Source organism: Zea mays, chromosome 4 (assembly GCF_902167145.1).
Source record: "Zea mays cultivar B73 chromosome 4, Zm-B73-REFERENCE-NAM-5.0, whole genome shotgun sequence".
NCBI classification, from domain to species: Eukaryota; Viridiplantae; Streptophyta; class Magnoliopsida; order Poales; family Poaceae; genus Zea; species Zea mays.
Genome location: NC_050099.1, coordinates 194750858 through 194765424, shown reverse-complemented (window position 1 = coordinate 194765424; position 14567 = coordinate 194750858). Strand labels below are relative to the sequence as shown.

The 14567-nt window shown below is 44.2% G+C and overlaps 1 protein-coding gene across 1 annotated transcript; it reads left to right on the top strand.

Moving 5' to 3' along the window:
- Window positions 1-5751: 5751 nt before the first annotated feature.
- LOC103654348 (uncharacterized) lies at window positions 5752-6803 on the top strand. Its single transcript, XM_008681192.4, has one exon. The coding sequence runs from the start codon at window positions 5970-5972 to the stop codon at window positions 6351-6353; it is 384 nt and encodes a 127-aa protein (XP_008679414.1). The 5' UTR covers window positions 5752-5969; the 3' UTR covers window positions 6354-6803.
- The last annotated feature ends 7764 nt before the right edge of the window (window positions 6804-14567 follow it).

Below are 14567 nucleotides of genomic sequence, written 5' to 3'. Positions count from 1 at the left end.
TATCTTCTCGAACCTTCAAATCATTTTTTACATAGAACCATTCTTTCATCCATTCTCCGGGCCATCTCTTCCGAAAGGTTGGCACAGGACAGCTTGATCCAGAGCGAGCACCAAAGCTGTAGCAACCAAAGTTGTTATGATATTGCTCTTTACCCCAGGGCTTCGTTTTGTACAATAATTCATGTATATTGCAAAAGCTTTTCGCACTTGGCTCTAGGCCCTGGCTCTTCACAGCCCAGACAAAGATTCTCATTCTTATTATTGCTTCAGGGGTAAGTTGAAGAAGGTAAACCTGATATATTTTCAGAACTTCTACCACAAACCTGCTTATAGGGAATCGTAGCCCAGCTTTAAAAAAGCTTCGGAAGATAACAACTTCATTATCTTCGGGAGTCGGCACAGTTCTCTCTCCGTCATCTGCCCTCACGATGGACATATCTCGAAAATATCTCCCACTCATGTTTTCAAGGTGACTTTGCCTAATAATTGATTTTCCGAAGACTGAATGGCTTGGTCGCCATGGTCGATCTTCGGAATCCTCACCCCCACTGTCTGCATCATAACTATCACTTTCACCAGTATCTTCAGATAAGCCTTCCAAAATCTCCCTAGTAATTTTCTCTGTATTTGTTTTTGCTATTGGTTCAATGAAGCCCAGATTTTTCTCCTCAGAAAGGCTCAGCTTCATCTCGGCAGCAACCTTCTTCTCCTCAGACATCCCTTCGGAATTCCTGCCTCTCGCTTCCGAAGCTTAAAATTAGGGAGGCAACCAAATATTTGTGGGCAGAAAGCTATTTGAGCAGGCAAAACAGATGGCAAGAGAGCGTGCCAAATAAATTGTGGCGAGCCCCTATTTATACACCCATTGTGTCGGAAACTGGAGGGTCCCGCTTGTCAATGACCGTTGCTATTCTAGCAAAAGGAAGGTGTTTTTTCGGACCTTCGGCTCATAGCCTTCGTCCATTTCGCAATATAAATTTATCTTTACAACAAATTAATATTGCGAGGGGCTACTGTTGGGGGCCTTCGGCTTCCGAAGGTCCTCAAAAACGTAATTAACTATGTTCTCCAAAAGAAATATGTGAACAGGTACCTTCGAAGTCAAGTTGCGAGTATACAAAAGCATGGTTAAGACGAAGCTTAACTGAGCCGGCAATCACGACGAAGGATAAGACGATCACGAAGCTATGCGTAGAAGAGCTTCGGCATAACGGCGGAAAGGGAAACCGACTTAAAGATGAAAAGCCAGATTAGACCTCGAAGAATTACTATAGAGTTATTGATAAATGTAAAGGGCATCAATGTAATCTTGCATGGGCTGCGACCCGTGCCTATAAATAGGTGAACAGTATTCCCGTACTGTTCACGCTGACTTGGCATTCACTTTTGCGTCACGTCTGTATTTTCTTTCCTTCAAGCCGAAGGTACACTTGTAATTTATCTTTGTCTACACAAGTAATACAAATAGAAATATATTAACAATAATGTTTACAGAAGTTATGTTACTTTCTGTATTTTGTTTGAATGTTTTCCATTTTTTATCATGATCATGAAGGTACGTCCTTCGTGACCTTCGTCCTAAATTCGTTATATCCGAAGGGAAATAATGATTTGAAGGACGAAGGGCTTTCGGTATTTAACATTTTATGTTGCCTTGTTCTTGATTCATAGCATTTGAGAACAAGTCCCCAACACATTACATTTTTCTGTTTCAATTTCAGTCATTCTATTACAGTCTCGGTTATTAAATTTTTAGTCATTCTATTACATTTTCAGTTATTTCGTTGCAACACGTTAAGTTTCAGTCACTATTATAGTTTCTATGGCGATTTCAATTATTCTATTCCATTCAATCATTCCATTAAAGTTTCAACCATTCCGTTATAGTTTTAGCTATTCTATTAAAGTTTTAGTCATTACGTTATCGTTATAGTTTTCAGTCGTAAAGTCAGAGTGCAAGGCGCGAGGGGATGAACACGTGACGATTTTTTTGTAACACTCAGAATTTTAGGGTATAAAAATTTCTTTGCTCTATACTCAAAATTTAGGTATTACTCTCTTTTTTCCTTGCTTTTTTTTTCTTTTCTTCTAAAATAATGGAGAGTTATTTTGTTATATATTGATATAAGCCTAGTGAAATGAGCCCTAGAGGTGCTTTCGTTGTTGCATTCATGCTGTTGCAAATTGTTTCTAACTGCAAAAGTTGTTAACATACCTTGTAGAAGTTTTCGGTAAATTTTCATATGTTCTGTGTAATTTTCTATTTTCTTGAAACAAAAATCTATTTATTTGAGTTACCTAAAAACATTTCCAAACGCTCTAAATTTGTTTTTTGAGTTCATTGGATTCCAAAACGGTCATACGATGGATGGTGCCCTGGCGTACATGTCCCACACAGCAGAGACCTAGCAGACGTGCGAGAAGTGTTTAGTTTGGCGGGGGCCGTGAGGTAGAGGCAGGGGCAAGCGGCGCGCGCGACAGTTGGGACGGGCGTTGGGACCCCACATGTCGGCACCAAGGCCCACGGTGGATGACATGGGTTGCGCGGGAGAGGAAGTTGACTGAAAGTTCTACATAACCCCCTTTCCTTTAGGGCTAGTTTGGGAACTATAAACCCAAAGAGGATTGGAGGGGCTAAATTCCCCTTCTTATTCAATTTTGAATAAGGATAGGAATTTAGCCCCTCCAATCCTCTCCGGGTTTATAGCTCCCAAACTAGCCCTTATATGATAGTCTACTTCACCCCCTCACCTTCATGCAAAACCAGTTGTTTAACCCTCCACAACTTTTTAAAACTGAGCAAATAACCCCCTAATACAGTTATAGTGAATGGCCTTGCTGATGTGGCATTGCCACTTGGCTTTAACATTTGCTGCTAATGTATTAATTGGCTACTAGTGTGGCATTGCTACCGTGGCACCAATTTTGTCTATTTCAGTTTTGTGACTTAACTGTATCCAAACTTTATATAATTTTGCACATAAGTTTGTAATGAGGTATTATATTTGACCTAATGTTTCTTGAATTTTAGGTTTAGCAGCTTAATTACTAAAAATAAAAACTACATGAAAAAGCTTAATTTTTTTGTCTCAAAATCATTTCTTATCTTCTGAGGCTAAAACTTTTATTGGAAATAACTAATACTATTACTGAACAACTAAAATTCTGGTTGATTTTATTGAGTAAGTTTAGTGGCATTTCTTCTAGCTAATAACTAACTAAATCAATTTATATTTGCTTTTTTTATAAACACTTAGCAAAACAACAATAAAACGATCTATAATTTTTACATAGCCCTCCTCCGAGCTACAATAACTTACACAAATATTTGTAGAATTTTCCGAGGACTTTATATGTGGACCCACATAAAGTTCCGAGAAATGTTAATTTGTGTAATGAAGTTATGTGTCCACGTTTAATTTAAGTGCTAAGAAAGTTGTATAAATATTTGTGTAAGTTGTTTTTAGCCGAGAGAGAGTAGGACGACTATATAAAAACTGGAGATCTTTTTATCACTGTCTGCTCAGTGTTTCTAAAAAAATACAAGATTATATATATTATTGGCTGGTCTATATATATTATCTAGCTGGAAACCAAACACACTACTGGTGCTAGCTATAGATAAACTTCAGCTAGCTAATTAACACTTTCAACTATAATTTAGCTAGCTAAGATAAAACTTTAAGACAGGTAAAGTGCAACGGGGTCTAAGCTAGTCTTCTAGCTATAGTAGGTAATAATTCGACTGGTGACCAGGTTCAGTGCGTCTCACTTTAAAGAAAGTTGATCGTGATAACAAAGTCCATCCATCCGTGTATAGTATTTATACATATTATATGTTGCCGTCGCAGCTGCATGCATGCATGCTGCAGAAATTTCAAGCGCCTGCGATGGATAGTGCGCACTAGAGAGAGCGTATAAACAAAGAAAAGAAAAGTGTTTCAAAGAATTGACAAAAAGGCGACCTCTAGCTAGCTAGCCAGGATTTGGGGGGCTCACAGAATGTCCGGCCGAAAAGGTCACACCTCCCATCCTTGCCCTTGGAGAGAATAATGGAGATCAGGTAGATGGAAGAACACGCGCGTGTGGCACAAATTTGTATATTCGCCGTGTGTCTTGCAGGGAACTATATATATAAATTGTTATAGAACTATATATAAATTTTGTTATGGAAACAAAAATTCGTATTTAATTTTTTATTTCCTTCATAAATATATGATCACTCTAACAACCATGCAACTAGACTCGTCACAACTAGTTTATGATATATACTTATACAAATTATATTACATGGTGTAGATATTTATGCAATGTTGTATATTGCTTAAAAAAATCTGGCATGTGGTTCACTGGTGGACGCATCTTCAGGTTCGAGCGTAAAAATCTTAAGTTTTGAGCATAAAACCCCTCGATTATAAGCGTAAATATCGAGCCAATGTGAGAGATTGATATCTCTGATGGGTTGTATTAACGATCCTATTTTTATGACACTTCCGAAAAATATGGAAGTCGCATCCATGGGGTTTCTATTTTTATGCAGATCCAAAAATTATGGTAGATCGTTGGAGTTTCCATTGCTTGCGCGAAAATTTTAGATGATATTTTCGTTTTCACCGCAGGCATGCAAAAAAATAGGATGACATGGTTCACGCGGAGCATAAATTTATATACAAAGTCGCATAAATACATACACTGTGTAGCATAATTGATAAAAAAACCTAATATCGGTTCAACAAACTGCCCCCGCGGGAATTAGGTACAGTTTTATGGCAACATAAAATCGTATTCATCGTCGTAAAATTCATCACTGGAATGCATAAATAGTGAAAGTAGCAGGCATAAAACATAATCATCGATGACATAAACATGGATCGGATAGTTCGTCGCCGGAGGACGATTCCGAGGCCGCTAGATCAAAGGACGTCGCCGAAGCCGCCGGATCGGAGGAGTTGGTCGTCGAAGGACGCCAGGGCCACCCACGCCTCGTGTGTCCGCCATCGCCAGAGACGACCGCGCCTCGCGCGACCGCCAGAGCGACCCGCGCACCTCGTGGCCACCGCTGCCACTGCCGACGCCTACCGCGCCTCGCACAACCGTCGTTGCCACCGGGCCTAAGGTGCGCTGCCGCCACCCGTCCGCTTCGGGAGCGCAGTCACCGCTTGCCCGCCCGCCTCGGGAGCGTCGTCGTCGCTCGTTTCTGGTGGAGCGCCGCCGTCGGTCGCCCGCCTCGGGGCTACACTACCGCTGGCCCCCAGGATCGCCGTCGCTCGCACGCCCGAGAGAACCGCCGCCGCTAAAAGCTAATCCATAGCGGCGTGGTGGTGTTTTTATAGCAGCTCGGATCTGGTCTGGCTCGATCGGATTGTACCGTCTGACCTGGACTTACTCTAGTTATTGAAAGCTCAGGTCTCGTAACATACAATCTACTCTCCACCACTACTCCTAATGTTCCGTGACGTCATACTTACCTGAGCATGTTTGTTCTCTGATTCTAGTGCTCACGTACGTTGTACCCTAGCTAGTGAGTGCATCGGGGGCACGCGCCACGGCATTTTATGGGCGATCGACCTGCTGGGCCCTGCCTTACACAAAGCATGTCAAACAAGTCAAGAACAGCAAGGGAACAAAAGGGCAGGTTGGGCTCTCTCTCTCTCTCTTTCGTTTCTTTGTGGCATGGCAGTATGGCACTACCACACACTACTGCTAGTGGGCTAGTCATCATAAGCACAACTCGCATTGGTCGGCCGATGGCATCGATGAAATACCCACTCGGACGGATGGTCAGATCAGTATAGCACTTCCTTTAAATACAGCAATCCACTACTGCCAGCAACCCCCCGGCCCCCCTCCCTCACGATCTTGCTCCAACTCCAACGACGGACACAACTCTAGTTCTAGCTCTCCTTCCTTTGCATCTATATCTTCGTTCGACCACATCTAGCTATAGCCATATATATATATATATCGACATGGGAAACTGCCTGGTGATTCAACAAGCAGACGACAGGAAGGAGATCAAGATCGTGAGCGTCGTGGACGACGGCGGCGTCCTCGACACGCCATCGTCGTCCCCGGCGGGCGCGCGCAGCCTGACGAAGGTCCCGGCGGCCGGAGCCGCCGCCCTCTGCGAGCCCCTGCTGCCGGCTGCTGGCGGCGCCGCCGCCGTCAGGGTGAAGCTGGTGATCAGCAAGCAGGAGCTCAGGAAGATGCTCGACAAGGAGGGCGTGTCGCTGGACGACATGGTGTCGTCTCTCGTTCGCAAGGAAGCGAGCGGTGGTGACCGGGAACAGGAGCTCTGCTGCGGTGGGTGGCGGCCTGCGCTGGAGAGCATACCGGAAGGTAGCGATCTCTAGCACGTACTTCCTGCTGGGCATCGTTCGTCGTCGTTCAGGTGTCTTGTGGAAGTCACAGGATCAGTGTCAGTGGTCGTGCCTACACTGCATGCAAGAAGCTAGTTACGCTGCGCATGATACTTTTTTTGGGGGAATAAGCGTATAATTAAGCAAAACATGCGTGCTCTGGGTATAGCATATATACACACATGTAGAGTAGACTATTATATACATACCCATACACATACACAGAGAGATAGTATAGATACAGATGGTAGGAGTTTTGATATAGGGATTCTCTTCATCTTTTCTTTCTGCCTGCCTGCATGCTTTGTAAAGAAGAGGTAAAGATGATCCTGGAAATCAAGCAAAGGTTTTATATATGTGGTAGTACTATATACCTTGTGTCCTCATCATGCATGTGATTCCGCCATCACAGGTATAATCTCAAGGGATTCATATGCTTCTTTTTTTCCTTATGTATTTGATCTTAATTGAGCTTCCTATATATCTATAAGATGACAAGAGTTTTCTTGTACTATTCACGAATATTTATCACTCGCTAGTTCATTAATGAACTAAAACACGATAAATAAAGAAAAACGGAGGGTAGTGTAGTAGAAAAGAATGATTGAGTCATACCCAAAACCATATAGCTATAGCTAGCTAGGGCCACACCTCTACAACATAACTTGGGTACAATAATCAACATAGCTAACAACACAGTTTTTATTTTAAGGATGAAAAGCGGTGAAACTAATTTAGCATGGGACGAGAAGTTAAACTATGTTGGGCGGGACCGGCAAATTTGTGCCCTAGGACACTAGTGACGCACCAACTGAAACAACCACAAAGATAAAGCCATAATTTTAGGGACACCAAGACCAAGGGCAAAATAACAACTTTGACAAACCATCGACGGCAACCACAAAACCAGAGCCTCGAAAATGCGTCTATGATCAGATATGGAGGCAAGATCATGCACCGTCATTAATACACAAACTATCTTTAGAGACATGTTCCTTAGTCCACAGTGGGCATGTACAGCACCATTTACTCTGTCGTCTCTATCATGCCACATCGGCTGAGATTAATGAGAAAAATCTTATGTGGACCATAATTAGTAAAGAGAGAGAATGGGTCGTCGTCTCGCTAGGCGCCGGCTCTGGGTCGTGCTCCAAGAACCAGTCAACGCAAGGCTACGAGACAATAACAACATTCATTGTATGTTTGATCAACAAGAGAAATAAAGATCTTAAATGAATTAAATAATACTTAGACAACCTATTAGACCGACTGTTGTATGAGTTGTCTTTTTTACTGTCTATATACACTATCCAAAGCACCCGTAGACGATAGTTGTCTACACCACTGCACATACCCTCAAGAGTTGTCTCTAAAACGGTTTATGGGATGGCCCACCTCTAAAAATTGATCGTTAATGACGGCTAGGCTACATATGTCTTTTATTATTAGTTTTTACATGCAAATCAATTTGTTAAGACGGTTGCATGGCCGCCTATAGAAATCAATGATTTTTAGGGACGGAGACATAAGTACAACCACAACAGGAAAATTAGAAATCTACTATGGCGAACTTATGTCTGTCGGCTTCTTTGGCGACCGCCAGATGTAAGGTTAGGGAGACACAAGTACAACAAACGTACTAATATCCAGAAGCTATATAGTGGCGGTTCTACAGGTATTTGCAATGGCGTTTTTAGGTGTCGCCAGTGCTAGGGACCAGTGGAAAACAATATTTCCATTTCCATCGGCGGTTATTTTGGAACCGCCAATGAAAATGTTATTTCCAATGGCGGTTCTCCTAACGCAACACTAGTGGAAATAGCATTTTCACAGATGGTTTTCTTATCAAATCGCTAGTGGAAATACACTTTCCAGTAGTGATTTTCTTTATTTGACCGACAGTGCTAGTTTTCCCGCCTTTTTCAAATTTCTAAAACAAAACTAAATTATATATATATATATATCAATATATAAATATATATATATATACATATTGAAAGCAATATGGAATTTAATTATATCATACATTTATATACATCAAAGTATTGTGTTTACAACCATCACACATTCCATATATCAAAGTTGCCACTAGCCGCTGTGTTAAGAGAACCACCAATGAAAATAGGTCTCTAGTGGCGATTTCTTAAGCCACCCCTACCTGTTTTTTCACTAGCGTTTGTTAACCAAAACCGTCAGTGAAAATTTAGCTATTTTCTACTAGTGGCGGCTAAAAACCCATCTAGCTACCTCTAAATTGAAAAGGCTTCATGTATTACATGTCATTGTTGTCGAGCTACCATCACATCCAAATAATGTAGCAATAGCTCCAATTTCCGTAGTACGTACACCAGAATCGTCCCAAGAAAGTTTACGATTTGTATTGTTCCTTATCATGTAGTTTATTTTTTTTACTGTAAGCACTAGAATCCGGGTCTTTGCCGAGTGCTCGGCGCTTTGCCGAGTGCTTTTTGTCGGGCTCTTTGCCGAGTGCCGAACTCGGCAAAGTCTTGCTCTCGGCAAACGTCGTCGTTACCGAGAGCAGGACTCTCGGCACAGAAATACACTCGGCAAAGATTTCTTTGTCGAGTGCTACACACTCGACGAAGGGTGACTCTCGGCAAAGGCCGTCAGTCGCTGTCAAAAGCTGACGGTCGTTACCTTTGCCGAGAGCCGAGTTCTGGCAGTCGGCAAATAATCTTCTTTGCCGAGTGCCCCCCTGTTTGACACTCGGTAGAGCAGGCTTTGTCGAGTGCCCCAGCTGGACACTCGGCAAAGTATATTTTTATTTTTTTTTATTTTGCCAACCAAACTTTTTGTGGTATATTCCTACACTATGTAGACCTACATGTACCATTTTGGACAATTATAAAAGTGTTTTCTACTACTATTGAATTTAGTTCGTTTATTTGAATTTCTTCGGAAAATTCACATTTGAATTGCAAGTCACTCGAAACTTGGAAAACCATTCATGCAAAAATGATATTCATGCTATTTAGCACAAGTTACGACCGATTTCAGGAGCAGACCGGAAACTTCGAGCACCATGCTCACTAAACATGGTCGTGGAATTGCCATCCAGCTGTTTAAAAATTGTATAAAACACAAACAAAGTCAGAAAATCATGAAACTTGTCCATATGTCATGATATCATATGTAGAGGCTGTGATAAAAATTGAGAATGTTTCGAGAAAGTTGTGACGCACTATGTGTAGAAACCTAAGCGATCTTTACATGAAATCATAGAGTTTCAATGTAGTTCATAGGAGGACGAGGCACAGCAGGCGGCGCAGCAGAACGACGACGACCAGCAACAGGATGACGATGATGCTCAGCAGGTCGCCTCAGGTTCGAGGAGCGTCTACCTGCGAGGTCCTGCGAGTCTCCCTCAACGTCCCATACTTCAGGACAGGCGACCGCTGATTCGGCCAGATGGGGAGAGGCATGTACTTTATGTTCTTCATTCTTGTTCATATTATGTGTTCAAAATCATAATATAAACTAAGGGGTTGTTTGGTTCGTGCCTAAATATGCCACACTTTGCCTAAGGTTAGTCGTTCGAATTGAAGAACTAACCTTAGGCAGAAAAGTTAGTCAAAGTGTGGCAACTTAGGCATCAAACCAAACATGCCTTAATACTTTTTATTTATCACTTGGACAGGTCTTGGACGGTTGTGGAGAATGTTGGGGATCATCGTCACAACCCCAATGGCATCCTGGGCCTGCTGTGCAGAGAACACTTCCCTGGACTGGTTGAGTACGACGAAGTGACGGGCCCAGCCTGCACCTTCGACCACTACGCCGTCTCCCCCGATGCAGTAGACCGGGACGACCGAGAATTCAATAACAAGGTGGAGCGGGTGAAGCAAGAGCTGTGGGTAAGTCTTACTATAATGTAAAATCTATCACATTCGTTGCACATTCTTGAAATAATGTATGGATACATCATTTTTGTATGCAAGCTTTCTTCAGATGCAAGGCTGGATATGATGTTAGGGCGAATGTGGTGGCCACCACGAGCTGTAAGAAGCTCGTCGTGGACATGCACTATGAGGCACGAATCCAGGCCATCGTCAGCTACCATGGCTCCGTCCTTGGGGAAAATGTGACCAAGCAGCAAGCCCGAACCTTGTCGTTGACCAGGGACCAATACCTGCAGGTAAAGTCATGCATGTTTGGTACCAGTACTCCATGCATGAATTTAATTTTATCTTCTGATATGCAGTGTACGTGTTTACTTTGTAGATGATTCCATATTAGTGCGCCGCACATCCTCTATGCTGGGAGCAGATGGTGGATAGCTAGTGCTCGCCTGAGTGGGACGAGGCGCACAATGCTAGCCGAGAACGGCGTCTCATGATGCAAGGTCCCTCCCACCACCAAGGCAGCCACAGTCTAGGCCAATATACAGAAGCATGGGTACGCCCTCTTTTTTATTTAGGTATATAGCACTGGATTAGATATTATTTCTAACTATCTCGTTGGTTTTCTTGTAGTCGGCGTCACATGGTGGCCAGGCTTGCTCCATCTTCTCGGCCTATGCTATGGCCCATAAGGGCAAGGCGACGTCCGACGTCACCTACAACCCGGATGATGGGCCCGAGGCGTACAGCAACCCCACCGTCTACAGCTACCTTCATGACTACACCGCCATGGCGCAGAAGGTCCATGGCCCAGAATACGATCCGAGGACCGAGCAGATCGACACCGATGTCCTCATGAGGGTCGAAGGAGGCAAGAGACACGGGTGGTACTGGATTGCCGACGGGGCAATCGACTCGTCGTCCACTCCCACTTTGTCTCAGGTGCGAGCAAGGAGCACGGGCTCGAGTCCAGCCATACGACCTCGGCACGACAGCTCACAGCATCGCATACAACAACTCGAGGTTAGTGATTTTATAACTCATCATTTCTTGAGTTATATACCTTCTCTTTGAGTTACTATAACATTGGCTTGGAATATTACATACCCAGCTAGAAGAAGAGAGGAGGGAACGCCAAGAGATGAAGACGAGGATGGAGGCGGAGCGGGAGGCCCGCTTGGCAGATCAGTAGAGGATGGCGGAGATGTTTCGATGCATGTAGAGCCTTAGCGCCGCACAAGGTTTCGCTCCGCCACCTCCATTGTTCCCTATAGTTGACCCTGCTTTCTTCCATACTCCTGTGAGTATCAAAATTGTAGTTAGATGTTGGTAATGCATCTGGTATAACACATGCAATCTCTTCTCTATGTAGGGCTAATCTGGGGCGGCATCCAACAACCATCATGGATCATTTGTGAAAGTCGCCTAGAGGGGGGTGAATAGGCGAAACCTGAAATTTATAAACTTAAACACGCACTAAGATCGGGGGTTAGCGTTAGAATTAAATTCAAGTCCGAAAGAGAGGGAAACAAATCAAACAAGAATCAAGGCGAGTGAACACGATGATTTGTTTTATCGAGGTTCGGGTTCAAAGAACCTAGTTGTCACACCCGGGTTTTAGGGGTCCAAAGCCCGGGCGCAAACATAATCACCAGGTGTGCTGGGACCAAGTCTCACACATATGATGAATCATGGCACAGGATCGAATGTCACATCTTTACTACATAACAGGAGTTCTATACAAAATAAATAATTACATTATAAGGAGACAACGGTCCAGCAACCCAAAGTTGACTGGGAGACGACGACCTAGACCTCTCACGAACACATCATAGCAGCCTCCATGCGCCTCATCTTGCGGTACCTGTTCTTGACCTGTGGGGGGGGTGTGAGACAGCAAGAGTGAGCTCACATACGTTCATCGCTCAACAAGTTGTGGGGAATAATGTGCATAAACTCGCCAAAGGTGGGAGCTCACATGAAGTGTAAGGCTTACCAAAGAGGATGGTTGAAGCTGAGCATTGCTTTTAAAGTTGGTCAAAATTTTATTAGCAATTACTAAGTATAAGTAAATACCAACCCAATTAAATAGTAGAACAAAAGTAACAACATCACCTGTACAACATCACCTGCGATGCAATGCATATGACAAATTGAGTTTAATTCCATAATTTAATCATGTGAGGGTCCGAGCCGCTCATGACCGTGAGCACGGCTAGTATACCAGTTTTACACTCTGCAGAGGTGGCGCATCTTTACCCACAAGTCATGTTACCCATCTGCCAAGGGATCGCGACTTCCCATACACCTCTACCGAGGAGGCGAGGCAGGGTAACACTACGAGGCCTTTACAAAGTTCCACTAGCTTCAGAAAACCCGCTACAGTTTATAGGAAGCTCCAATGCAGGAATTCCCTTGCAGGACCGCCATCGCAGCAAAATCCTCCCGAGGGTCTCCCTACACTGACCACTCCCCTACTGCCCTTGCCCCTTTCGGGTAAGGTAGTCCTCCACTAGCTTTCCTAATTAATCAGCCAAGGGCGTCCCATTATACCCTTGTGGTAGCACTGTTTTCCCGGGTGGTCGCTCCATGTTCCAATTAACATAATGATCTTATCATGAACGATAAATAACAACGGATAACAAAAGTATAATCATGAGTAATGTATCTTCATACCCAAAACCACATAAAGCACTAGCAAGTACTACCCAAAAAGTTCAGTGGTAACAAGGTATAAAGATAATCAAACTAGGGTAACCTATTGGGTCCCATCAAAATTAACCTATGCAGATCATTATGATTAATTAGAACATGGCTGGGTAAAAAGAAGTGATCAAGGGCACAACTTGCCTGGGACTTGAGATTCCAGGTACCAGGATGATCTTTAGGTGACTCGTAACCTCGCGCTAGTCGTAGCAGTACAAACAGACATGGTATAGCCAAAATTAACATCACACCAAACATAAGAACATATTGCATAATAATGATCTACGCGCTGCTACGAGATCGTAGAAACAAGAACCACTAAATTCGGAGCTACAGTTATTAAGTTAGGAATTTCTGAAGTTTATTTAATACCTAGAATAGAGTTATTCATGTGAATAATTTTAAATGAAGTTTTATAGTTAGACAAAGGTACTAGGTAATAAACAATACTTAAACAAAATTAATGCCACTGGAATGAATCAATTTGGAGCTAAAATGAATTTAATACGAATTAAACAAGTTTTCTTGATTTATTTTTAAACTAAAAATCATTTCCTATATTAATTACTTGATTTAAACAATTCCTGGGCTGCGGCCACAATTCCAGAGAAGCACAGGGTCTATTACGCAAATAGCATCAAGACTCAGGACTGGACTGCGGGTTGATTCATAAAAAGAACAGGGACACTTAAGCAAAACGTCCACGGCGAAGGGGTATCGACTCACCAGAACCGTCCGATTGAAAATCAGGGGCTCGGATTAGATTACATGAAAGGGGAACCCTGGATCTAACTCGGACCGTCGGATCTAGATTTCACGGCCCTGGTTTAAAATAAGCGCGCCCTGATCGCACCCGTCCGAGACCAGTCGAACGGCCCAGATGGCTTCAGCGGAAGGGTACGCTCAATTCTAATCATCCCCGTCCAACACCCATCCGACGGCGCAAGTGTATCTTCCTCCCTCGCTACGCCAGGCCTCTGCCCCAGGCAGCGGCGGCAGCACCCGCGCAACGGAGGCCATGGTCGGACACAGGGGAATCGGTCGACCTGGCACAAAGCTTTATTCTGCTGGGCTCTACACGAAGAGGGAGAACGGGTGAATGGTATGGGTGGGTTCTTACCGAACACCAAGCAGCCGTAGACTCCGACTACGACCCGAAGCGGCACCGCGGCGGCGATATGTCGACGACGAGCAATTCCAGAGCGCAAGACCTCGATTCGCCCCAGGAAAGGCGCCGAACACCCTCCCCACGACCGAGTGAGCCCCCCCGGTTAATCATCGAGGGCAGGGTTGCGCCAGACCCGATCTCTCTCCTCCACGGTGGCATGTTCGCCCACACGGTTCCGGCGAGCGCGACCAAACGCCCAGCTGATCTACGGTGGGATGCGGAGAGAAGGTCACGGTGATGGGGTTTTTTTTATACCCAGGTTCTGGTGAAACAACCTGCCCAGAAACCACGGTGGCCACGCGCGGCGGACTCGGCCTCCCCCGCGCGAAATCTGCGGGGTTTGTGGAGCCGGTCGCGCGAATCGCGATTGCGCAAACCTGTTGTAGGGCACCGAGAGGGGAGGTACCAGCGCACAGGGGCGGCGGACATATCCCGGGAGCTCGGCGTGGTTTTCGGATCGAGTGGAACCACCCG

Excerpts from the sequence above, each read along its gene's own strand:
- LOC103654348 (XM_008681192.4), top strand. The coding sequence starts at position 5,970 with ATGGGAAACTGCCTGGTGATTCAACAAGCAGACGACAGGAAGGAGATC.